The sequence below is a fragment of the Crinia signifera genome, chromosome 4 (assembly GCF_055691185.1).
Source record: "Crinia signifera chromosome 4, ASM5569118v1, whole genome shotgun sequence".
Classification (NCBI taxonomy): domain Eukaryota; kingdom Metazoa; phylum Chordata; class Amphibia; order Anura; family Myobatrachidae; genus Crinia; species Crinia signifera.
This window is the reverse complement of record NC_139220.1, coordinates 242,350,424-242,376,638: the sequence shown is the minus strand read 5'-3', so window position 1 is coordinate 242,376,638 and position 26,215 is coordinate 242,350,424. Positions and strand designations below refer to the sequence as shown.

Sequence of the window (26,215 nt, the reverse complement as noted above, 5' to 3'; positions counted from 1 at the left end):
GGTTGGTTTGCAAAACACATTTGGTTTGCTATTGGATAAAACCATGTGCAATGCTGGGGGGCAGATGTAACGTGCAGAGAGAGTTAGATTTGGGTGATATCTATATTGCAGTGTAAAAATAAAGCCGCCAGTATTTACTCTGCACAGAAACAAAATGAAGATATAGCGCACTCCATCTTTGCACGGGCTGGCAAAACTATTGCCAGCTCCCACCACCGCAAGAAGCCGGGTCCCACCGCCGCCCCAACACCCCCCCCCCCCTAACCCTGCCCATCTCCCTGAAGCGGAGATGGGCAGGGCCCCGCTGCCCAGCCACTGAGAGACTGGGACGCGTGTGAGACGCACGCGCGTCCCAGTTTAATGGAGTCCCTCTCCACCGGCCCTCCCCAGAGGGGACGTTCTGGCAGGCGCCGGGTAACAATGAGAGGGGCTCCATCTGTAACACCCAAATCTAACTCTCTCTGTACATTACATTTGCCCCACCTGCAGTGCACATGGTTTTGTCCATTAGCAAACCAAATGTGCTTTGCCAACAAATCTGAATCACCCCATTGCAAGAGAATAGTATAGGCCTAGGTATGGTTTCTTTTGCTGATACAACGCCTGCTGTGCTGTAAGGATGATCACTGACAGTCAGTCATTTCTCACCTCAAACATTGCATTTCAGCCTCAGCTGTGTGTCTTATACACCCCGTTCTATCAATCACCATTAGACAACCTAAAGTGAATGATAAAATGTATATTACAGATCACCAAGTGAAATATTTTTCATCACGAAACCCCTGTAGTTTCTGCAGCTTAGAACATTTGGTTACAATAAGATGCAAAAAAAAAAAGATCATTAATCTGTTATAGGTATAGCTGACATGCTCCTGGCAGCCATAGTAGCTGCTGTACTCATCAATATAGCTTCCTCATTCAGGAGGAGCGGGGCTGGTTTATATAGCTGCAGACGTAACGGCCTAGTAAAATAGGATATTTATAGAATAGAATGTGAGTTTATTTAACATATGTTGCACATTACACATTTCCTGAGAGAATAAGAGATATATTTGAACACTATTAAAATTGCATATGCGTGTCTTAAGTTGTAATCATACATAAGACATTACATTACAAAGAGAAATTACCTGTGCTCATATATATATATATATATATATATATATATATATATATATATATATATATATATATATATACACACACACACAGACATTGCTAAAGTTTGTACAGAACAAGGATCCTGACACCTGAATACTGCATCAAGTACTGGACACAAGGTGCAATTATGTGACGTGCAATCCATAGGTAGTTACGTTTGAGCATGTGGCAATTCTGTTCTGCAATCCATGTGGTCACTGTAAATTCCCCATTCCTAATAAGCCCACAGATGTGCGCACTGCCACATGAAATGTTCTTATTGTTTAAGATGGTCTGAAGCCTCTTTCTTAAACAACATGGGCCCTGGCTGACTCACCACTGTGCCGTCACCACATAACATCGGAGCCTTGTGAAATGGGCTTGGAAAATGCTGAAACCAGCTCCGCAGAAAAAAGGAAAAAAAAAGTCGCATTTTTTCCAAATTCATAACAGGAAGTTTGGATGGCTTCAAGCAGTGCAGAATTGCATGTGATAAAAATACCTCTAATGAGACACAAATGTGCTCCATCGCCTCTGATTTGCTACTAGTAAACAACATTCTTAAGCTGTGTGTCTGCTGAACAGGGGAAACCAGGGACAGCGAGTTCTTATACGTCCACCAAGGAGCTTGTATTAACTCTTACCACATTTTACACTGACGCATTCGATGTTATACTGTAGTCTTTCCCCTTCTACCATGACACAATGACTGACAATAAAATCTTATTTGCATGTTAACAACTGTTTACTTATGCCGGAAACGGCGTAGTATTCAGTTACTGTAACGTAAATGGTTTTTGCAACGACCAAGCGGGATGCTATAAATATAAATGAGTAACCCTGGGGCGGATGTAAGGATGTAATACACATATGCAGGGCACACGTACATTCTTTTGGATGTTAATTTTAGAAAGTTGATTTGTTTAAGGTAATTACCCCGCACCACATTTATATGCACACAAGCACGTCATTCACAGGACAGTAGTACGCAATGCCATGTTTATGAGACATTCAGTGATATTATAGTACAAACAAAAAAACTTTTTCTTTTGATTTGGGAGTAAAAATTTGTACGTCCTAATTATAAAATATTCAGTAAATCACTACGGAAATATACACTGTAGTCATATATGCATGTTCTTTGTTACAGGAATGACTATCCCTGAAGAGGATGCTGAGGTGGGACAACAGAGCAAATACTGCCTTGTTGCTATTGGTAGACTGCAGGTGAGACCGCTGTCACTATTGTTACTTTATCTTATCATGCCAAATCTATGGTAAAGAAAACTAGGGGTGAAATGTAATGAGGGTCCATTTTTTAGACATGTGCAATTTTTGGTAAAAAAACGGCCGAAATCACACGTTTTCCAAAAATCGCACATGTAATAGGGTGCGATTCGCGGTAAAAAAAAAATCGCACTTTTTGCAGCGAAATCGCACATCTTGTAGTGTCGATTTTTAGTCACACTTCAATTCGCATCCAGATGTTTTCCCATTGTAAAGTATCTAACTCGCACATGTAATTGGGTAGGATTTTTGGTAAACATCAGCCAAAAATTAGACCAGGTTCTGACTGGCGAATTTGACAGAACCATGCACAGATCATTGTAATCTGTGCATGGTTCTGTCCAAAAAAAGGAAAGAATCCTGTTGTATATTGCTGTGAAACTATGAGGCAATAAAGGGCCGGAGCTTGGTGCAGGGGTCCCGGAGAAGAGCTGAAGACGGCTGGTGAGTATGTTTTCTATCAACAGGTACCCCAAATGGATACTACTGGACAAGGGGACCGATGCTCCTTGGCAACATAGGTAAGTATTGGATGAATGGGCTCTGTGTGCAATAAAGTTTTACTGTCAGTGTGTGTATTTATTTAACTATTTGTACTACTGTGGGACTACAAGTCCCAGCGGGCCCTTTATTGCCCCGCATGCTGGGACTTGTGGTTCTCCAAGTCCCTGCATGCGGTGCAGGCTTGCTGGGACTCATAGTTCTACAGCAATATACAGCAATATACAATAGGATTCTTTCTATTTTTTACACCATTTTATCAACTCGATGCCCACCGCCCAGGGGCATAGGACAGCCCCGGGTTGCAACATGGGCAGGTAAGTTCTGGAGGGGGCCCTTCTTTGGGGTGGTCCCCACTTCCCCAGGACCCCTGCCCATGTTGACCGGTCAGAGGGATGAATGCTTTGGCCCGGGGGACTTGTATAAAAAGTCTCCCCCCAGCTGTGGCATTACCCTGCTGGCTGGTTGGACCCAGTGCTGGTTCTTGAAATATGGGGGACCCCTAGTCATTTTGTCCCCCCGTAATTTTGGGAACCAGGACCATCCCTTGAGCCTGGTGCTGATTTTGTAAAATCAAGGGAACCCCAACTTGTTTGTCCCTGTAATTTTATGAAACCAGGACCGGCTCTTTGAGCCCGGGGCTGGTTATGCTCAGGAGGGGGGACCCCATGCGTTTTTTTTTTTACACAAAATTGCATGTCTGAAAATGCGCACATTTTCATGACTGAAAATGCGCACATTTTCAAGTCTAAAAATCGCACCATATCGCACTTTTTGGCTGCAAATTCGTATCTCATTACCTATGCGAATTTGCGGCAAAAAAATGCGATTTTCAAAGATTTGGTGCGATTATTAAACATGACCAAAAATCGCCACCTATTACATTTCGCCCACAGATGAGTTTATGTATGTGAGAAGCCAAAGCAGAGAATGCTACTCACTTCTGCGCAATTTGCACCTTTATGAGTCTATTCTATAGATTGTAAGCAGGGCCCTCCTACCTCTATGTCGGTTTGTTTCTACCCAGTTTGTTTTATCACTGTTGTTTCCAATTGTACAGTGCAACGGAATATGCTGCGCTATATAAGAAACTGTAAATAAATAATAAATACTCGCCAGGGCTCTCACCTGGGAGCTCACCTGAGCCACCTGTTCTCTTACAGTGTATATGCGCTTGTTTTTGCATACGTCCTGTAGTAAATGCATGTATTGCACATTCTAAAGACGCTAACCATCAAATGAGTTTTCACCACTCATCACAGGCTCAGAGTAGCCAGGGACTTACTCAGCAGATGCGATTAAATCAGCCTGATCGAGGATGGACTTCACAGACCCTCCCCTAAAATGCTTGGGCATGTCTGTGTTATCGTAAGCATGCCTAGCGTTTTTCTGTCACTCACCCTGCGAATGGCTAGCAAAGGAAAAAGTGTCAGAAGAAAAAAAGCCTATACAATGAATGGGCAGCCTGTGATTGGCTGAGCGCTCTCTCAGCCAATTGCTGACTGGCTGAGAGAGCGTTCAGCCAATCACAGGCCACCCATTCATTGTATGGGCTTTTTTTTTTTATTCAGTGCTGACAGCTCCCGGCTCCCCCTGCCCGGCTCTATGCCGCCTGTGTCCCCCGCAGCCCCCCCAGGATTGCTTCACTAGCAGGTGTGACGCATGTGTATTGCGGCCTATACAAATGCACAACAGCCACTGTGCACAAAGAAGTGATCAGGTCTGAATCGGGCCATTAGTCGCATACAGAAGTACAAGTACTGCTAGCCCCATTGGTCAGTGTATCCGTGCATTGCAGTTTTTGTTACTTTATGATGCTTTTAAGTTGCAAAGTCTGTGTCATGCCACATAGACCATTAGCACAAAGGTGTATGAGAACATATGTATGTAACTGTAGCGTGTACAGGTATGTTAACTGAATAGTCACTGACAAAGAATAAGTCAGTGTTGCCTAAAATAGAGTTGTATGTAGTGGAGTCATTGTTTGTCACTGTGTATACTTCTATGTCGCACTGCCCTTGTACTGTGATGGTATTGTGATGGCGGTTGCTGCGAGTGATTGACCATTTGCCACTATGTAGCAGATAACAGTGACAGCAAAACTGCAGTCCTGTATTGGGGGCATTAACTGCGATCCCGCATGCTAGTTGCAAGTGCTCCACCGTCTTGCCGTACAGCCACACCAATGTGTGGTTCAGCTCACTAAAGGGCCCATTCATCATATATCGCATTTACAATGCAATCTGGGCAGAATGTTACCACCCAGGATCACATTGTAAAATGTGATCCTAGCGCTTGGATGTATCATCCCACAGTAGCTTGTCCCTGTGATGCGCTCAGCTGGAAGCCAGGGGATCTGCACATGCGCGGTCCCCGCTGACCACACTGCCCTCACAGCAGTGTAGTGTGTAGCACATAGGCTACAATGGGCTATCGCTATCTCAGAATGGTGATAGCCCAGGGATGCGAACCGCTGCTGTCCGATGTTGATACATCGTGCAGCTTCGCATCCCCCCATAGAAACCTAGGGGGGACTACAGCAGGGATCGAAGATTCCTGCTGCGGTCCTCCTTTGGCACTTTTGAGTGATACTTAATATTTGCGGCTAACCCCCGAAAAACGGGTGTTTTCTGGGATTTAGTCGCAATTAATGTTTGATAACTGTGGCCCTTAATCTGCACACCACAAACACATGGGGAATATATGTTTAATCTGCTGCCGCTACCACCATTGATAATAATTGACTTGTGGCTCATATATCATTGAGCCCTGATAGTGTAATACAGCGGTGCAGCATTTTGCAGGTGAACTTTGATAGTTTATTTATTGTCAATGCCACTGTGCCTAATATTGATTGGATACAAACCAGTCTATCTAGTATTTATTTTGGTTAAGCCTATTACCCTGGGGTTGGGCAGCTTTAGATAATTAATTCATCACATACATCCCTCTGCATTTATCAGAGTAATCTGAATATAGATACAATGTATTAAAGATCCACACAGACCTGAGATACAAACAGTATCATTCTCCTGTGCAACAAAATATACTTTTTCTTTACAGAGGTTCTTTTGATGTAAATACTCAGTACATCCTAATAAAGAGAAACTGATTGTTATGTAATAAAACAGGAGAACCTGCACATTTCTTATCAGTTAAATGTACATATTTACTGTAGATAAAGGAAGTTCTGTTTAAGTGCACACAAAACGGCCATACAACACGCTGAATTAGCATACCTAAAAAAGAGATCATCATTCAACACACAGCTTGTCCACACGTGCTGTTTAAACATGTACCGCCTTCACTTTGTTTGTCCCATATATATGGTTTTTTTAAATAAAATTTCTCAGTTTTAAAAGTTACTATTAAAGGTTAAATTTTATTGTTATTTTCACTCGGTGCACAACACCAAGACATATTCTTTCCTGTCCAATTTAGCTATCCAAACTAATTTTGTGGTAGCACACCCATGAATATATTATGGATCATGTTTCCACATGAATAAATTAACAGGGGGTCTCACGATATAGAACCTATTTAGAATACACAGTCTTGTGCGATTGACCCCAACATAAAACCTTTCCACCATCTTGGCAATACTGTTTGTCCATAGCGCTGGTGGGCATCTCAGAGGCTGCAACATTTTTATATTTCGCACAGTATTTGCATACAAAGATTCTGGTCACGATGGGACACGATGTACATCTCCGAATCAGGCCCATTGTTCATAAAATACTAATTTAGTGAAACTAGTTTCTTAGTGGGGTTCATTCAATTACTGTATGCTATGTTATTCCTCACTTTCATTTTGTTATACTTTCTAATAATAATCATTTGGATCTGTCATATACCCGCTGAGACCGGGACCATGATATCTGTGTTCCCACTGATTATTTTCGCAAACACAACTAATTCTTCCGCTGACATCATTAATCATATATAACTTTCCATGGGCATATTGTTGGCAAAATGCCCCTTTTTGTGGGCATATTACTTCGCCAAAGAACATTGCCCCATTGCATCAGCCTCCATTTCTGTCCATGTTGTCTAGTGCCACTTCCTTCCTATGTCCAAGTACTCCTGTTTACACGCAGATTAATTTCTGATTCGCCCAAATTTCTGTATGTCAAATTGTAATACTATGATTGTGTTACGGGTCCTGTTGTATCCTGCTACCAAGGGCGCCAGAAATATATTTCATTGTATAAACTTATGTCTCTGATTATCTCACTTCATTCATGCCATACTTCTGTCACACATCATTCTGTGATCACGTCTGTTCACATCCATCTCTGCCACTCGTTGCATATAACTCAGTCAGTAAACATGTCATCTCTTCATGGAGCACCTATGTCCAGACCTGCACTGTTCTTATGCTGGTTTTGCTACTTTGCCCACCCTGAATAATACAAATAAAAAACGTTTCCACTGCAGTCAGTCTGTCTCTCAGTGCCCCTTCATTTCTCACACACATGCCCTGATCCAACTGCAAGCTTTCCTTATTACTTCTGCAGCTCAGTATAAATAACAGGATAAAGTGTATTGCTGTCTTATTCAGGTCACAAGTTCTCCAGGGAGCCTGGATATGAATGGAATGTCTCTTCCCACTGAGTTCTTATCACGACACAGCACAGATGGAGTCATCACATTCGTGGACCCTCGGTGCATCAGCGTGATTGGATATCAGCCACAGGTTAGCGGTGTGACCAGTTACCATCTGGCATATGTCTTCGATTGAAAAATCAGATTTGCTTTGTGGGTGAAGGTTCAGTCTAGTGTTATGTCTTGTTTCAGATTGGCCTCAGTTTACTGCCTTTTACTTTGTCTATTTACCGTTTCATGGTCTGTGCCTTTGATCAGACCATGTGGGTTTTTATGGCCTTGACTTGGTTGTTCGAGCATTGAAGTGGCCTAGATAGCTGCTTACATTTCTCCTGAATGTTTAATACAACAGATATAAAATAAAGATACATAATTGCTGTGTACTTGTAGAATACTAAACCGTTTCTGTCTGTCTAGGACCTCCTTGGAAAAGACATAATTGAGTTCTGCCACCCTGAAGACCAGAGTCACCTTCGAGAAAGTTTCCAGCAGGTACTGTCAGTAATGGACCAGGAAAAGCTCAGCTGCCATCTGCGCCTTACTTTTAAAGGCTCAGTCTCAATGGTTTATTCAGAGAATGTAAAGGAAGTTTCAGAACTTAAGCCCTATACACGATAGGGGTGCTGCTGGTCAACTAGATAGTGTGTACACACTGAACGATATATATATAGATATATAGGTAAGCGGCAGCATTTGGAGGTGACGCTTGCTTATAATATCAATTTGGAATAAGAAATAAGAATATCTGTGAATAGCTGGAAGTGGAGTGTGAAGACCCAACCGCCTCAGACATTTTACTGACAGAAGTAGCCAAAGCAGCAAGTTATTTGTGTATATCATGGAAGCAGAGTACCATATAGACAACAAATCGTAGTAAGATGATACTTGTTCAAAAGCAGGTTCAGCTTATGAACTACTTCTCTCACACACTCAAAGCACTTTTTCCAACTCAAATATCCTATGGATGTTTCCTCAAACACCCACCCTCTATACACCGAAATGTAAGGAGAAATGACTTCACAGAAATGTTTGTGGATAAAGTAAATTGCCTTCATCAGAGGTTGTAGAAACTAGAGGCCTGATTCTGCAGTAGACAGATTTGCAAAGCCACACACAAGCGACTTTGCAAATCCATCCACTGAAAATGCAGATGGAGGTATCAGGCTCCTCCTTGTTGCACTTGCAATCCCATTGCTGTAATCGATGGTCTCGATGTTTCCTGCAGATGGTCAGAAGAGCAAGCCTAGGCTTACTCAGGCTGGCCACCACAGGACCCCTTGCAAGGCCATAAAGTATGCACCCAGAGATTCAGACCCTGGCCTTGCCATTCCTGAAAAACGGGGGCGGGATCCGGATGATAAGTTTAGTGTCTAGGTCAACAATCAATAAGTCAACACCAAAAGGTCAACGTTGACAAAAGGTTGACCTGCACTAAGTCGACATTGCTAAATGCTTGACTCATGAAAAAGGTTGTCATCAGTTTTTCACAAATTTCCATTTTTGGGGAAATTATGCATGGAAAAGCATCCAGTTGAAATTACCCGCAACCCGGATTCAACCTGGCTTGCAGTGCAGTGGAAGCGGCTAACCTGGATAGATGCGACCCGGGATCCATTTATGCAATGGAACAGCTGGCGCTTGGAGATTATCTCATCTCCAGGCACCATTGGCGAGTGCAGCCGCCAGTGTAAAGGGGTCTAAATCCAGGTCGCACCTGGGCTGGAGACGGATACAAAATCTTGGGTGCGACCCAGCTACGCAAACTAAAAGTGGTATAGCGGCCTTTTTTTCAAGCACAGCCTGTAGCATGGCAGTTAGGAGCTGATGCATTTTCACTCTCCACTTTATCACTTTTTCAGGCATAAAGCAGCCCATACACGTCCCGATGCGGGCGTGCGTTGTGGGCTGCAATAGCAGGGATCACATTGCATCGCATTGCATGTGCATCCGTTGTGCATGTAATGCGATGCAATTTGATTAAACCTAAGTACAAAAAGTATGTGCAAGCACATACTTTTTGTACTGTGCGATGAGGTGCCGCGGGAGCGCGCACCTCAAAGCACAGAACGGACAGCCCGGCATCGCAGCGTGTATGGGCTGCTTAAAACACATCTGGCCCTATATCCTCCTTAGATTCAGATCCCCAGTGTACAAATGCATAGCTTCCAGACATACATGCATATAAACTAATATACTGGACAAGAACAAATACAGTGGTACACATATACACCTGCCTTACCCTGATGCTGTTCTTTTTTCTATACACAGCAGACATTACTTCAGGCCAACTATAGTATTATGGTGCAAACCATGGCAGCCAGCCATTAATAAAGTATTATATACACAACCAAAACTCGTCGTTAGTTTAATTTCTTCAAATATTTTCCTACCTGACATTCCCCTTACCCGGGGAATTTCACTAAATATTTCACTAAATACTGAGTGATCTTTCTCTCTTCCTGCTCCACATCTGATGCACCATTCTGCAAATCCCTCATTAGCTCACCATAAATCTCAGAATCCAATTCAGATTACTCATTATCCTCTACAAAGCCTCAGTGAAATGACCACTTCATATTTCTTAAATCCCATATTGATATACTATCCCTGATACCCTCTAAGTCCTGCATCTTACCAGTGACTTTCCTACATGTCTGCTACTATTCACCCTCGCAACCCATTTCTCATTATTTTTAGTTGTCTTGTTTTAATGTATGCCCTGTTTTCCCCTTTATGTGGTGTTGCAGAGCACTGTGTATTTGATGGTACTGACAGCAAAACAAAATTTTAATTGGTGCTTTGGCAATATGGCTATTCCTGCGCTGGGGCTCGCAGGCAGTGGGGCACACTACGGATTTCCCTTGAAATCCCAGTAACCCAATACAGAAGGCATTGTAATTGTCCTGGGGATAGCTGCATCTGATAACAAGTATCAAGAGATCTCACAATTAATCCAATTTAATAAGTGTCTTTATTAGATATATTAATAGCGTTTTCTGCACCAGGTGGTGAAGCTGAAAGGACAGGTGCTGTCCGTGATGTACCGTTTTCACACTAAGACTCGAGATTGGATGCTACTTCGCACAAGCAGTTTTACTTTCCAGAACCCATACTCTGATGAGATTGAATACATTATCTGTACAAATACCAATGTAAAGTAAGTAGCTGTCACACAGCAGTCCATGGCTTATTTATCTTGTATAATAAAAGGATATCACTGCTCCTCACCTCTGTTCTCGTTGACAGCCATGAGATGGTGCCCAACATAGCGATTCAAGTGTTGCTCTGTTCAGGCGCGCCCAACCACCAATGCTGATGTTACTGTTATGCTGTTCCGTCATTTTGTTGGGCTGGTAACTACAGATGGAGCTGCTGTCTTCCTTGCAGGGGCTGGCGAAATAATCACCAGCCCCAGCCAGCCACCAGCTCCCGCCAGGGGGCAAGCGCGTGGCAACGGAGCTGCCCGCTGCCATCCTCCGCTGCCCCGACTCCCCCCCCCCCCCCCCCAACCCTGCCCGTCTCCCCGATACTGGGACGTGCATGCGCGTGAGACGCACGCGCGTCCCAGTCCCCTTCTGCCGGTGCTCGCTAGAGTGGAGGATCTCGCGGGTGCCGGCAATGTGAAGGGCGCTACATCTGTAGTTTAGGTATACTTTCCCATATACATAACTGCGATCCCAAAGTTACCACCCAGCTCAGAATTGGACAGACATTGTCAAAAAAGTTTAATTTGCACCTGTGCACAGAAATCTGTCCAACTCAGAGGCAAAGTGTGATGTCTGCATTTAATACATGAGGTACTGTAATATATCTCCTATTGCAAACTGCAAGGATATTAGATGTCACCAAGAGTTCTGACACTAGACAAAGGTATGAGGCCTTAGGCCAGATGATGCTATACAAATTATGAAAATATGACATTGATTAATGCCACATAGAACCCACATCAAATACTATATTCTATGATCAAGGTGTTGCTTCTCCTTGTAGATGTACAGATTGAGTGCAAATGAATTAGTCAGGGAATAAGCGCTAATGTGTTATAGATCCCGGTTTATTTTATGTAAATAAGAAAAGTGGGAAGTACTTAACCGCGCTGAGGGTGTTCAAATGGACATCCGGGGGGAAATATAATAGGATGAAAGATTCAAAAAGTGAGATATTTGGTAAGAAATCTCCAGTTTTTTTAAAGCAGCAATTATTTCCACTTTTCTTGTTTACATATTTGGTGTAGGGGAGAGGAACCCTTTGTTATGGGATAGCACTGACCTGTTGCTCTGCGCACTACCCAGATTTGCCACATTTTTTGTATTCTTGCCTGTTTATTTTAGCTGTGGAGGCCTGAGAGCATTCAGATTATTTCCAATATGGAGTTGCAATAAATCATATGCTGGCAATTCAGTTGCTATCTCCTGCCCTGGCTGGCACATAATCAATCGCCGGTGGACAGGGCAGCCGAGAGGTATGTCGGGGCCTGGTAAAATTGGGGGGAGTGGCCTAATTATGGGAGGCATGGCCACCTTCCATGAATAGGCCACACCCTCAAAAAGTTTTTTTGAGTATTATTGTCCCCCCCTCCCTCAGCAGCAGCACACACCTAGGTAGGTAGCTGTAGGTGTGTGCTGCTGCTGCTGCCCGGGAGGGACGGAGGAGGAGAGGGGGTGTTGGAACAGGGCCCCTGCCAGGCCCCTCCAGCAAGCCCGGGTAATTAGTACCCACTCCCCCTCCCTTTCGGCTACCCTGCCGATGGGCTCACTAACAATTTCTGATAGTGCCCACCCAAAAGCTCCTTCCGCTCCCAAGTTGCCGGTAAGAAATGTGTGAAAAATGACACGGTTTGAAGCCCAAACAGCATTTTTTTTGCATCACGCCCAGCACTTTATTTGGGTTTTGCTGTTTTGCACAGCGAAACCCAGCACTGCAGCACAACAAGCATGATGAAACAGCAGGTGCTAAACAAATTGCACATTGCCCCATCTAAAGTGATGGGAGTCATGCACATTTTGTGGGGCCATTAAATCAACGCCTGTGAAGTTAACTTTGCTGTTTTTCGAATCAAAATATAATTTTCTCTTGACAGCCCTTGTAGGTTACCATTACATATTAGAACATGATTTGGTACTTATGTAGTATCTGGGCTTCCGATTTAGAAATCGGATCGCATCGCATCGTATCGCATCGCATGCGACCAAATCGTATGCGATGCGATGGTCAAGATTTTTCCATAGGATTCAATGTTAAAATGGTCTGAGTCCATTTTAACATAGAATTCAATGGGAAAAAGGGGTCCTTTTCCTTTCCCCACTATCCAAGTGGGCATGGAGTTGGATATAAACCTGTGGCGAGCGTAGCGAGCCCCGCGAGGGGACACAGAATACTTTTTAAGAAATATGCGTCCGCTCGCCACGCTTCGGGCTCGGTGGCTCGCTGCGCTCGCCACACTATATAAAATCAACTCTATGCCCACTTGGATAGTGGGGAAATGAACAGGACCTTCTTAACATTGAATCCTATGCAAAATCGCATTGAATCGCATCGCATCGCATCTGATTGTATGCCTTAAGGTAAGGCATACAATCACAAAATCGGCAGCCCAGATACTACATAAGTACCCATGATTTCGTTTGAGGTATATTAGGTTAATATTCTGTAACATCAGTGATAAAACCAGTCTGGTTTCTAGTATTTACCAGATAACTCTGATACATGTGTGCACATTCTAGAGTCACCAGGTTATGTCTAGGATTGCTCTGTAAGACATTGCAAAGGGTACAACTAGGGAAGTAGTGTAGTGCTGTTTATTTCTTCATGTCACATAAACCATGGCCTGCAGCATTTCCACAGCTGTTCTTGTGTTCCCAGGCAGGTCCAGCAGCAGCAGGCAGAGCTAGAGGTTCACCCAAGGGACAGCTTGTCCTCCTATGACCTGTCGCAGGTGTGTATTATTATTATTATCATTTATTTATATAGCGCCTCCAATTGTTGAGCACTGTACAAAGAATACTAGGTGTCACTATTTCAGGGGACTTAAAAGCAGGTAGGCAATGTAACAAAGCAATGAAGAAGGCAAGTCAGATGCTTGGTTGCATAGGGAGAGGTATCAGCAGTAGAAAGAAAGAAGTAATAATGCCACTGTAGAGGTCATTGGTACGACCTCACCTAGAGTATTGTGTTCAGTTCTGGAGGCCATATCTCAAGAAGGATATAAATACATTAGAGACTGTACAAAGAAGAGCAACTAAAATGGTGCATGGCCTACATCACAAAACGTACCAGGAAAGACTAAAAGATCTTAATATGTATACTTTTGAGCAGAGAAGGGAAAGGGGGGACATGATAGAAACTTTCAAATATATCAAGGGTTTTAACAAGGTACCGGTGGGAGTCATTCTTCACAGGAAGAGGAGCAACAGAACACGAGGACATGCACTGAAACTAGAGGGAGGAAGATTCAGGGGAAATGTGAGGAAGAATTTTTTCACAGAAAGAGTAGTAGATAAGTGGAATAGCCTACCATCAGAGGTGGTAGAGGCAAATACAGTAGTACAATTTAAACATGCTTGGGATAAGCATATTGATATCCTTACAAAAAAATAAGGATCAAATATGGTTTGAGGTAACATGTTTAAAAAAAAGGGGCAGACTAGATGGGCCAAGTGGTTCTTATCTGCCGTCAAATTCTATGTTTCTATGTCATTACAGGTGCCTGTCACAAACCTTGCTGGGAATGTACATGAGGGGGGGAAATCTGTGGTTGATAAGCCTGATCCCATATTTTCCCAGGACCGGGACCCACGTTTTGCCGAGATGTTTGCTGGAATCACAGCCTGTAAGTGGTCAATTTTATCTCTCACAACCATCCTCACCTCTCTATAAGAGGTGATAGCTTCTAAAAACATCAATTTTGAGCAGCAAGCCTCATGTGTGATATGAGGACATTGTACCGCAACCTTGATGCCTCAGTACCAAGAGAACTATCATTGTTCATCTTTTCTATTGTACCCCTAATAGAGTCAGTCTGCTAACTTTCAACAGTTTATTGCATTTCAAAAGGGATTACGTGATCTTAGATACCTAGCAAGTTCACATCAGGACAGGTCAGCGCGTGGAGTTGAGTTCATGGGCCCCAGGGATCCTGGTTAAGTGTGTTTTTAATAAGCATTTAGGTATGTTTGTAAATGCAGTGAGAGGGTCAAACGTTGAGTCTTCATTGAGAAGGAATGCAGTGTTAACATAGCCAAGGTGCCTTCCGCTAGTCTGCCTGTCGCCATCAGTGCATAGTTACAGGGGTAACAAGGGCTCATGTCTCTGTTAGAATTAGGGGGAACATCTGCAACAAATCCAGGGTCATGTCAACATATAAAAGAGATCCAAGGTCATGTCAATTATTTATATATTGTTTGTGAGACTACATATATTGGTGACTGTTGATTTAGCAGACTAGGGTAAGGGAGGTGAGTTATTTCAATGGAATTTCTGCGTCTTAGTGATTGTCTCTGTAAATTCCAGTTACACATGTAATGTAATTATGATATGTAGAAGTCAGCTGTGAAAGATTTGAGTTTCACTTATTACTGTGGGATAAATGCATTCTCATAAGGATTTGCTATTTATTTTAGTATCTGCGTTAGTATGTGCGTGCGTTCTTACTTCTGCCTTGCTCACCTTTTAGCCGAGAAGAAAATGTTGTCTGCATCCGGCAGCGGCACGCAGCAATTGTACTCAACAGGCAGCCCCTTCCAGCCTGGACACAGCGGCAAGTCTTTCAGGTACCAACGGTCCCCACTGTCCTGATTCAAGGGACTTTTAGTATTGTTCAAACTTCACAGCACAATTTCTCCCAGTGAATAGTGATCAAGGCCCTTATTCTGATCGGTGCGGATATTCCCGCATGCGGACGGACCGCCGATGTTGATCGTCTGCGCATGTGCAGAGGTCACTCTGCGCATGTGCAGGCGATTTCGCCGCACGGATTCTTTATACGCCGCACAGGGGGCGTAGAGGGGCGTGAGGGGCTACTTAGCCTCATTACCCTATGCATACGCCCCGCGTTTTATGGGCGTTCCCATGCAAACGCGGGGCGTATGCATGGTAATGAGGCCGTGACGCGTGGGTACGGGGCGGGCATCTGACATCGCCGGATGTCAGCTGCCCGCCCCCATACATGATTTCACACGGACAAGTGTCCGTGTGGTCTTGTGTTGCGGGACCTGGTGGAGCGTGCGGCCCTGCATTCGATGTTCGGCGACCATCGAATGCAGGGGCTGCTCCCAAGACGGAGGAGGCGTATCCCCGTCCAATTTCATGCGGATCGCCACATATCCGCGTACGGACGGCAGGTGGCGATCCGTATGGAAGGCGGGGATTCGCCTGCACGGTCGCGGCCGCATATTCTGATCGGGCCGCACCGATCAGAATAAGGCCCCAAATGAGATCATTACTCATACACATGTATTTTATATAGGATTGTATACTGTATATACATATATTTGTAACACGTGTAGCCCATTAAAGTACAAGCTGCTAAAGTAATGGGGCAGTACTGTCTTAGTAAGATAATGTGGTTGCTATCCAGGAGGATCCTGGAGACATCTTGGCTCGCGTAGAAGCTTATCATGATAAAAGAGGGAACAATGGGCCTGATTCAAAGTTAATCGTTGTTGTGCAAATTCTCAATCCTCTTGATTATGCAATGAGTGTGGAAGCGTATGGATTGTAATGTGCATGCACAAGCCAAAATGTTGACAAAAAATGACAGGAAGTTGACTGACAGGAAGTTTGGGTTTGGTGGTTGTAGCTGTCACTTTTCTTGGAGTGTCAGAAAACACGCAGTTTTAAGGGAGGGTGCGTGATGTCAGCACCGGCCTCCATCTGCCTGTATCTATTGCAGAGTTGTGAAAGGGTCAAGCCTGGAACACACTAGACAAGAAAATAAAAGAAGGGCCCTTCTGAGCGATATCTTTTACTTTCCCGTCTATTACATACACTCAACATTATTAACGATAGACACGATTCAGACCTGATTGCATGGCTGCGAATTTGCACGGCGGCTGATTATCTGTAGACTTCGCATATACGGTTCATAGTGTGCATGTGCAAGGCGGTGCTGCGATGAAATCCTGCTACCTATTCTATTTACACACCGTTTACAAGGTGATTGACAGGAAATTGGCCCTGGAGGTGGAAACTAGGCGTTTGGTGGAAGTGCTAAGCAAAATGCAGACGTGCCTAGGAAAATGCTGAGAGTGTCCTGGAAAATGCTAGGTGTGCCTGAGCATTTTAGGGAAGGGTGTGTGACATCAGCTTCAGGCCCAATATGCCAACAGTAAGTCCAGGGCTACGCTGCGCCGGCACCAGTGTAGAAATCATTTGATGGTAAGTCTGTTACGATGGGTTTTCCACTTATTGGCACAGCTGCAAATGGATGTGTAGTCATACACATCAATTCACAGAGCAAGCACATTCAGTCACAGGGCAGGACGTCACTCTAGCGGGCCGTGTCTTACCTGAATGCTGACCGTTAAAATTTGCGGCCATGTGATCAGGACTGAATCGGGCCGATGCCCGCTCCTGCACATGGTTAATGATCCCCTCATTAACGAGGGTCATGCTGCAGCACGGCCCCCACAACCTCCATCGCTCCCCATTCCATAGCTCAATCCTGGCCATCGCATCGGTCCCCGCCACCGGTATCACCGGGTACACACATCGTCGAGTGTTCCAGGCTTCAGACTTTCACACATTTGCATAGTGTGAAAAATATTTGCATGGGTTATGATTTGCAACAGGATAACGGATAGCAATATTTTCGCAGCTCACTCACAGATTTGCACGGGACGGGTTGTCTTTTTGTCTGGGCGGTGGCTAACTACTTGCTGTCATCAGGTCTGAATCAGGCCCTAATGTCTGTTCTCTATGTACTCTACTGTTCTGTTCTGATGTAAATGAATCACTATTTCTTATTTCAGCTCCTCAGTCGTTCATGTGTCCGGAGTTAATGAGATCCAGTCTCCAACGGGCACAGGGCAGAACTTGACCCAAATATCTCGTCAGATTAATGCTGGACAGGTTTGGACAGGAAGTCGACCTCCTTTTCAAGGACAGGTACTCTCACCACCAGAGGTCAATGTATTCTTAGTCACAGTGTGCTGAAATTGGGAGGCACAATACTGGATTGTTCTTAAGGCAAAATATGTGTTTGTTAAATTCACAGCAAATTACTTCACAGTCTGGTAAAGCTCAAACTTCTCCATTTGGTATTGGAACAAGTCACACGTACACATCAGATCCCTCTACGTATAGTCCACTATCCAGCCCAGCCACATCATCTCCCAGCGGAAATGCCTACTCTGGTTTAGGAGGACGGAACGCGCCGTTCAGTAAGTCTGCATTCTGATTTTTTTTGTGGTCACCATATTAACCTCTATGATGCAAGAAGTGAAACGTTTAAAGGTTTGCCTTGTAATGCTTAATACACGTGATAGGAAATAAGACCTATATTTCTCCATGCAACAGTCTTTAGATCTCCTCGCCATGTCCACCTTGTACACTGGAGGATACCACCATTATCTAATATCATTTCCTATCACAGTCCCTGTAAATTCCTTTAATAACGGCGCAACATTAATGTCTATTTCCCTAGAGGGTGGTCTCAATCACTTTCCACCTGCGTAAGAGAGCTATAAACAAGGCTAAAACAAAATGACACAAACAGAATGAATTGTACACTCATCGTTCTAACTTATCACAATTCAAGAAAATGTAAAGTTTGACAATCATACTGTAGTCTGCAGACACTTTCTTAAAATTTATTTTAATCCTATAATTTTATGTTCTAACAATTACAGGTATTTAATGATATAATTTGTTTCATGTCCACCATGCCATTGCAAAAAAAAAGTGTCCGCTTACCCAGGGGCGTAGCTAAAGGTTCATGGGCCCTGGTGCGAACGGTCAGCTTGGGGCCCCCCTACATACAACAAAATTAAAATCTCGCCGCACAGTGATGCCAATTACACAATAAGCCACACACCGTGATGCCCATTACACTGCACACCATGATGCCCATTACGCTGCACACCGTTATGTCAATTACACAATACGCTGCACACCGTGATGCCCATTACACCGCACACCATGATGCCCATTACGCCGCACACCGTGATGGTAATTATTTAATACACAATATTCCCCATACCATATTGCTGCCCATTACACCGCACACCATGATGCCCATTATGCCACACACCCTGATGCCAATTACACAATACTCCGCACACCGTGATGCCCATTACACTGCACACCATGATGCCCATTACACCCCACAGTGTGATGGTAATTATTTAATACACAATACTCCCCATACCATAATGCTGCCCATTACACCCCACACCATGATGCCCATTACACTCACCTATGCCCCCATAGTGCCAGACATTGATATTGTGTGCCCCGGCCCCACAGTGCCAGATATGCCCCCAAAGTGCCAGACATATACCCGACACCATGATGCCCATTACACTCACATATGCCCCCATAGTGCCGGACACTGATACTGTATGCCCCTGCCCCACAGTGCCAGATATGATATGCCCCCACACAGTGCCAGACATATACCCGACACCATGATGCCCATTGGGCCATTACACTCACATATGCCCCATAGTGCCAGACAGACACTGATATTATACTGTATGCCCCCACAGTGCCAGAAGCCTCACCTGCTGCAGTGACCACTGCTTCCCTTAGTCCTCCTTTACTGATCCCTTCTATCCAGCATCATATACTGGCCAATACTTCCACCAGTACTCTTCTACTGACCCCTGCTTTCCCTAATCTACCTCTACTGACCACTGCTTACCTTAGTACTGCTCTACTGACTCCATCTATCCTGCATCATCCAGCGCCCCCCTCCCCTTCGAGTGACGTCACAGGCTGCCTGCGCGCCCAAACAAGGTGGTCCCTCCCTCCGTCCCCTGGGGTGGCCAATCCCCACAATCGGCCGCCAGCCGCCCAGCCTCCCTTAGCAATGTGCCCGGGCCGCACCGCACCGCACACGCAGCAGGGGGAGAGGGGGGCGGGTCGGCATAGCATGATGCGCAGTGCGCATCATGCTATGCCGACCCGCCCCCCTCTCCCCCTGTGTGTGCGGTGCGGCCCGGGTGCTCAACTGACATCATGCTGAGTGAGTGTGTTGCATGCTGGGACTTGTAGTCCCGCCCCCCCCCCCCCCCTCCCGGTCTGTGCGCCGCCGCAGTCGCACACAGCCTGCTGCCCTGGCTGTCACTGAGAGTGACTGACAGCCAGGGCCGGGACAGAGAACACCGGCCAACTCAGAGCTCTGGGTGTCACCCCAGAGACTGGTGACACCCGGTGCGGCCCGCACCCCCCGCACCTGGCTAGTGACGCCACTGGTCTTGTGGTCCGCGGCCCATCCAGAGGGGGACCTGCTGCCATCGGCCCCCCTGGCTCAGGGGCCCGGTTGCAGGTGCGACCGCTGCGACCCCTGTAGCTACGCCACTGCGCTTACCCCTGAAGGTCATAGCGAGTACCCCTGAGGGCACTCATATGCCAAGTTACGTCACAGCAAGTGCTCCGTGGAGTATTTTTCTGCCAAGTGTTTTCACTGTGAGTGCTCCAGGGTTACTCGTATGCCAAGTAACATCGCAGCTAGTGCTCCTGGGGTACTAATGCACCAAGACAAGAATTTGCTGGGGCCAGCGTTTAGTTAAGACGCCGCCTCACTTAATTGAAATCCCCCTTGCAAATGAAATATTTCCAAATTGCTTTGTAACAAGCTAACCATCGAATGATTTTTACACTGGTAACAAGTCATCGCAGGCGTCGGGGGATTTTCCCTATCGCTCTGGGTGGCACCTTTCTCCTCGCAGTCCACTGCAAATTCTCCATGCTGAATTAGGCCCTATACTCTGGTATTAACATGTCGTGTATTTTATTGTCATCAAATTATACCACTAATCCGGATATGTTATGATGCCCGATAAAACGCGCACTTTTTCCCAACGTTTGTTTGTGTTTGTTTTCTATCGGGCTATTCAGTGAAATCTGTGTGTTTTGTAGAGCTGCAGTCCCATTTTCACTGAAAAACGGGGCTGTTTTTGGTGACTTTACTTTGTCTGCCTGAGGCAGGCAAAACAATATCCCAATAAGGCATGGTCGGCTTTTCGGGGCTAATTGGATAGCCCAGGTGAACCTATTACCCACAATTAGAGATCGCAGATAATAGGATATCTTCTATAGTTATAGAATGGAAATGTTTTCTTTTATTATACCTAAACGGAAAGTCCTCAGAGTACAACATAATGTCATTGGTGTCTTCAGTCATTTTTTATGGTTATATTATCTCTTGTTGCATCCTGTTTACCTGAAAAGTTCTAGATTGGATGGTGGAATGTGACATTGACTCAGACTGAGGGAAGGTAACCTTGCACACTCTTACAGGAGAGAAGTGTTAAACACCTTGGAGCTATAAGTTTACTTTATATATGATTACATATAAATGGGAATGTGTCAGAAATTGCGGTATGTGCAGTAATCACACTTTCCGTGCGTGTCACTTACTGGCCCGCTGGTGCGCTCTACTGGAGTAGTTTGGCAAGATGTCCCTGTGTCTGTTCCCCACGTAGTGGTATGTCGCCCGGCATTGTTAACAAACCATACTGTACATGGGTGCCGCCATGACACCTCCGATCAGCTGACCATTGCTCACCTATCCAGTAGTCCCAGTGAGTCCAGGTGTGATCACATGACACAAGTAGAACCAGATATACTGTCTTCCTGGTTCCACTCTAATCGCTGTTGCAGTCAGCAGCTAATCATCAGACCCTATATAGCCTGATAGTCTCGCAATTCTAGCCTACCAGGTAAATAGGGAAACCCTGTCAAGTGCTCGTTACCTACCCGCCGGTGGCAGCTAAGTCCGTAGTTCATGAGGGTCTTCCTGGTGAACATCACTGATGGGTTTAGACTATGTGGCCTTGTCAGTGTATTCCTCAATTCCATACTTGCCTGTACCCTCTGTGTCTCAGTTCCTCATCAGTATATGCACCACTGTATCAAGCTTCCACAGTTCAGCTATCCATCCCTGTCCACTGACCCACATAGGTCACAATCGGGAACACAGCACCCCCAAAACCTGACAGAATGCAGTCAGGATCATGGTGGTTGAAATTCCGACAGTAACAATGCTGGCAGCGTGAGTATAGTTAGGATTAGGTTCCTGGGAATGGTGGGTTAGGGTTAGGGGATGGTTAGTGTGAGGCCACAGGACTGGTGGGTTAGAATTAGGGTAAAGCTAGAGGTGAGGAGGGTTAGACTGCAGAGTGGGGGACGGTTAGGTTTAGGCTGCAGGAGTGGACAATAAGGGTTAGGCTGTGGGAGGAGTGTGTTAAGATTAGGGTAAAGCTGGAGGTGAGTTCCCCAGACGCCGGCTGCCACTCACCATCCGGTGATGTCAGCTGCCCGCCCCCCGTACGTGCGTCACCAGGCGATTTCCATGGGAAGTCCGAAACACTGGGTGTTCCCATGGGCGAATCCCCCAGCCCACCACTCCACACCTGCAGTTGTGGGTGCGTGCGCCCAGTGAACAGTCTGTGCGCTGTGGCCGCACGCACCCGGCGCATGCACATGTGCAGAGATGCGAATTCGCAAGTGAGTGTGTGAATCAGAATAACCCCCTGTTCCCAGAATGCAGTATACATAATTTCCACACCAGCATAAACCCACTGACTGACTTATTGCTACATTAAACATCCTCCGGTCACATATTTGATTTATTAAAACCAGCATAAAGTGAGGGCTTAGCTTCCTATACTTGCTTCACGCGCAGAGTCTGGGTCATATACAGATGAATGAAAATGGGATAAACTCGGGCTACTTCTATTCCTACCCCTTTGACACTGAGGCGTGTACCTATGAAAAAAAAACCAGGCTCTGCATCGGTGTGACCTGGGTCCATATCCCAAATCATGACCATTGATGCAGATCCAGATCACATAATCCAGGATTAACCATTCACACTGCTGCAGCACCTGTTGATGAGAGTCCTTGCCTCATCAACTGCTACAGTCTTCCATATTGTTATCTATTTATTCTGACAATTACTTGTTTTCTTGCATATTAAAATAATTTTCTATCCTCATTACAAGCAGACCATTGAAAGGGGGGAGCGGGGGTCTCATTCTGTTGTCTTGTCTGTCCTCATGGCTTGCACTCTACAATGCCACCTCAGAGCATCACTGCTTGGGGAACTCTGCTTTGGTTGGAAACCTCTTGGTCACCCAAATGAGTTATTGGTGCAACCTTGGAAGAAGGTGTCTCTCCACTGCAGAATTATCTATGCCACAACTGGGGTGCATTCATTTACCATGCTAACACAAAGACAGAGAGCTTGCCCCACCACATATAAAGTGGTGTACAACATATTACAACTTTATTGATAATGCTACTGAGAAACAGACCATTTATCCATTGGTCAGTTTTGTAACTGTATTATATGTATGTTGTTTACTATTCCTCTTATTGCATGCATATGTGGATAGTGTCTGTGGTTGTTGTGGTTAGTATACAGAAAATACATAATTTGGCTGCAATCTACATATATGTTGAGATGAAATGTTAACTCCCATGTTCTCTCCTCTATGTTTAGCTGAAACAGGACAGAGCAGTAGTCAGTTCCAGGGCCGGGCATCAGAAGTGTGGTCTCAGTGGCAGAGTCAGCACCATAACCAGCAGAGCAATGATCAGCACTCCCACCAACAGCCAGGCCAGGCAGAAGTCTTCCAGGTATCTAATGTCTCTATGGTTTATGCAGCATGCATCATTTGTCTAGTGCTAGAGCGGCATTTTACACAGAGCAGCATTTTACGATTTTAGCACTTTAAAGTTAATCAGTTTTGACCTACAACCAGATACTGCTTTCCTATTGGCCAAAATCTACCACATGTTATTTTTACATCACAGAGCAATCCCTCAGGCTTTTGGCCTGCCTCAAACTTAGCATAGATGTATAACATACTGAGGATGTAGGCCATCTAGTCTGCCTTATGTACACCCTTGGTTAGTTATATTGTTGGGAGCCGGTTAACCTACCAGTATATTTTTGGGTTTGTGGGAGGAAACTGGAGTACCTGGAGAAAATCCACACAAGCAAGGGGAGTATATACAAACCCCATATTCTTGCGTCCCTCTTTATAGGCATCATAGTGAATTTTGGGCTACAAGAAGTACGTTTAGTAGTGAAACAGACCTGTCAGTCAAAAGTCATTTTTGCCATCAGTTTTTAGTTTATTTTGAAACTGACCGTTAGTAAATCTCTATAGACGTCTAAGAAAAATTATTAACTGTTGGTCCGATGTTTTAACTAAAGTAGTTTACTGGTCGATTTTACAACAAAAACATCAAAAATTGGCCCAAAATCTAATCAACCAAAAATTGTCTTTTATTAAATTTACCCCTAGGTGTTAATAATTGTTTTTGGGGGTTTTGTACTTTTATTTTGGCAATTTTACTAATAGAGAAATTGATCATACCTGTAGTTTCACTTTTATGTCATATGAAAAATAACTTACAAAATGACCTTCAAGATTATCTGTGCCATGATCTTACTAGACAGCTGTTATACTGGTGGTGAGGGCCATTGCAACCAGTGAGTTTTTATTTGGGGGAATCTTATTAGTTGCTATGCTGTTAAAATGTATTTAAGAAATGGGTCAAATCTGACAAAATCTCACAAGTGTAAGGGTCCTTTAGATTGAAGTCTGATATTTACATCAATCCTGTGAATGGCACCTATGGGGACTAAGGGGTAGATGTAAAGCAGTGATAAGGGAGGAGAAGTCATACAGTGCTTAGTACTTTATCACTGGCCAATCAGCTCCTGACTGTTGCTTTTTAAACCCGGCCTGTAACTTAACAGTCAGGAGCTGATTGCCGGTGATAAAGTACCAGGCACTTTATCACTTCTCCTCCCTTATCACTGCTTCATACCTCTACCCCGTGTGACTAGGAAATAGCTAACACACGTGACAGTTCGGGTAAAGCAGTCATTATGACTGTATGGAAACTTTGTAACAGCTTATTATTATTATTATTATTATGATATGGCTGGCTATATACATCCTCTGTTTCCCCAGGACATGCTACCTATGTCTGGAGACCCTACCCAAGGCACTGGTAACTACAACATTGAAGACTTTGCAGACCTGGGGATGTTCCCACCTTTTTCTGAATAATCTCCAGAAGTGCATCTTTCCCTGTGTCGCTTGTACAGCATCAGAGGAGAGGAAACTGCATCATGGTCTCTGCACTTTCACATGCTCCCTCCTAATGACCAACATCTGTCAATCCAGTATGCATCTCACCTCTCCCAAGCTGGAAGGGTTCATGTAAACTTGTTGTAAGTTACTTGCCTCAATCAAGAATCGGAGTTATTATTATAGAGACTGTCCTTCTGACAGCGAAAAGTACACATATCATGGAGAATAAATTGTGATCAACTGATATCCAAATGGCACTGTGATGGTATCCTATAGCTGGAAAAGAACAAGCATATAATATAATTTACAGTATTTCCTGTGGGGCACTTAATGTACAGGGATCACCTGTCGAAGTCTCTAGTGTCTTGCATTCCATGGCTTGGATTTGTCCATCAGCCCTCAGCAAAATGGCATAATCTAATCCCTTTTCTAGTAATTTCCTGGGTATGTCCTTAATCTGCGGTGGATTGGACAATCATCGTGTGTCTGTGAAGTGACCAATCACATGGTTACTTATCTGTCAAGCTGTTATGTTAATGTGAAACATATATTGTGTATTTTGTACTACTGAATGTCCTGTACTATTACTCTTTGCATAGTCTTACTATGCTGTATTTTGCTAATGTCATTTCATTAAAGGTTGACATGGGCTATGTTTGTTTTTGTATTACTATTTTTGTCTGTGCCAGGTTTCTATTGATCTGGCAATTTGGGTAATGACACTAGAGTCAACAAATAGATGTTGGTGAGTTGATAAAATGATTGATGAAGTTTGGTGGAAACTCAGTTAAAATGTCTCAGTTGTTTCGTAGCAACCAATTAGAACATTGCTTTCATGATGCTTGGAAAACACCAGAATTGTTCATCTAAAACAAATGCAGACTTAATCTGTGTTTTATAATAATATAATATTAGATATGCATTATCTTACTGACTCATGACACAACTTATGGATTACTTTCATTGAAAACATGCCATGTTTAATAAGCTGTATGGTGGGTAATGTTACCCCATGTTTTCAGCACCCAGCATATAGCAGCAGACACAGGGCTTATTGGTGCCGGCAGTGGCATGGACACGGAGGTCCCACTATCTTATAATGAGGACAGGGAACAGTTTGGGACAACCTTAATTTAAAATCTGTTTGGCTGTTATGGTATTTTGTTTATCTGTTCTAAATGGAACAATTGTTATTATTTTTAGTTCTGAACATATTTCGGGTTATAGGAGGATACACTATTACTGAGCATTATTGAAACCTTACGAAATACATGTAGACAAAAGAAGGGTTAACAGCAAATGTTCTGATTCACTCATCTGAAGTATACAAGGAATGTGCAGATTGCTTAATTCAGTGTTTATTTTCAGCCAGACTATGCAGTTTTCAGATAGATACATATACAACA

The 26,215-nt window shown here is 44.3% G+C and overlaps 1 protein-coding gene across 5 annotated transcripts in view; it reads left to right on the top strand.

Annotated features, from left to right (window-relative positions):
- The window catches only part of ARNT2 (aryl hydrocarbon receptor nuclear translocator 2), an 85,938-nt gene extending 60,474 nt beyond the window's left edge, over nt 1-25,464 (top strand). For all 5 annotated transcript variants that reach the window (XM_083184165.1, XM_083184167.1, XM_083184164.1 and 2 more), the window contains 11 exons: nt 2,291-2,367; nt 7,490-7,624; nt 7,951-8,025; nt 10,539-10,690; nt 13,396-13,468; nt 14,236-14,362; nt 15,206-15,302; nt 17,502-17,637; nt 17,747-17,912; nt 23,201-23,337; nt 24,687-25,464. In XM_083184165.1, coding sequence (XP_083040291.1) covers nt 2,291-2,367; nt 7,490-7,624; nt 7,951-8,025; nt 10,539-10,690; nt 13,396-13,468; nt 14,236-14,362; nt 15,206-15,302; nt 17,502-17,637; nt 17,747-17,912; nt 23,201-23,337; nt 24,687-24,785 — 1,274 coding nt within the window. In that variant the 3' untranslated portion in view covers nt 24,786-25,464. The remainder of the gene's footprint in view (nt 1-2,290; nt 2,368-7,489; nt 7,625-7,950; nt 8,026-10,538; nt 10,691-13,395; nt 13,469-14,235; nt 14,363-15,205; nt 15,303-17,501; nt 17,638-17,746; nt 17,913-23,200; nt 23,338-24,686) is intronic.
- The last annotated feature ends 751 nt before the right edge of the window (nt 25,465-26,215 follow it).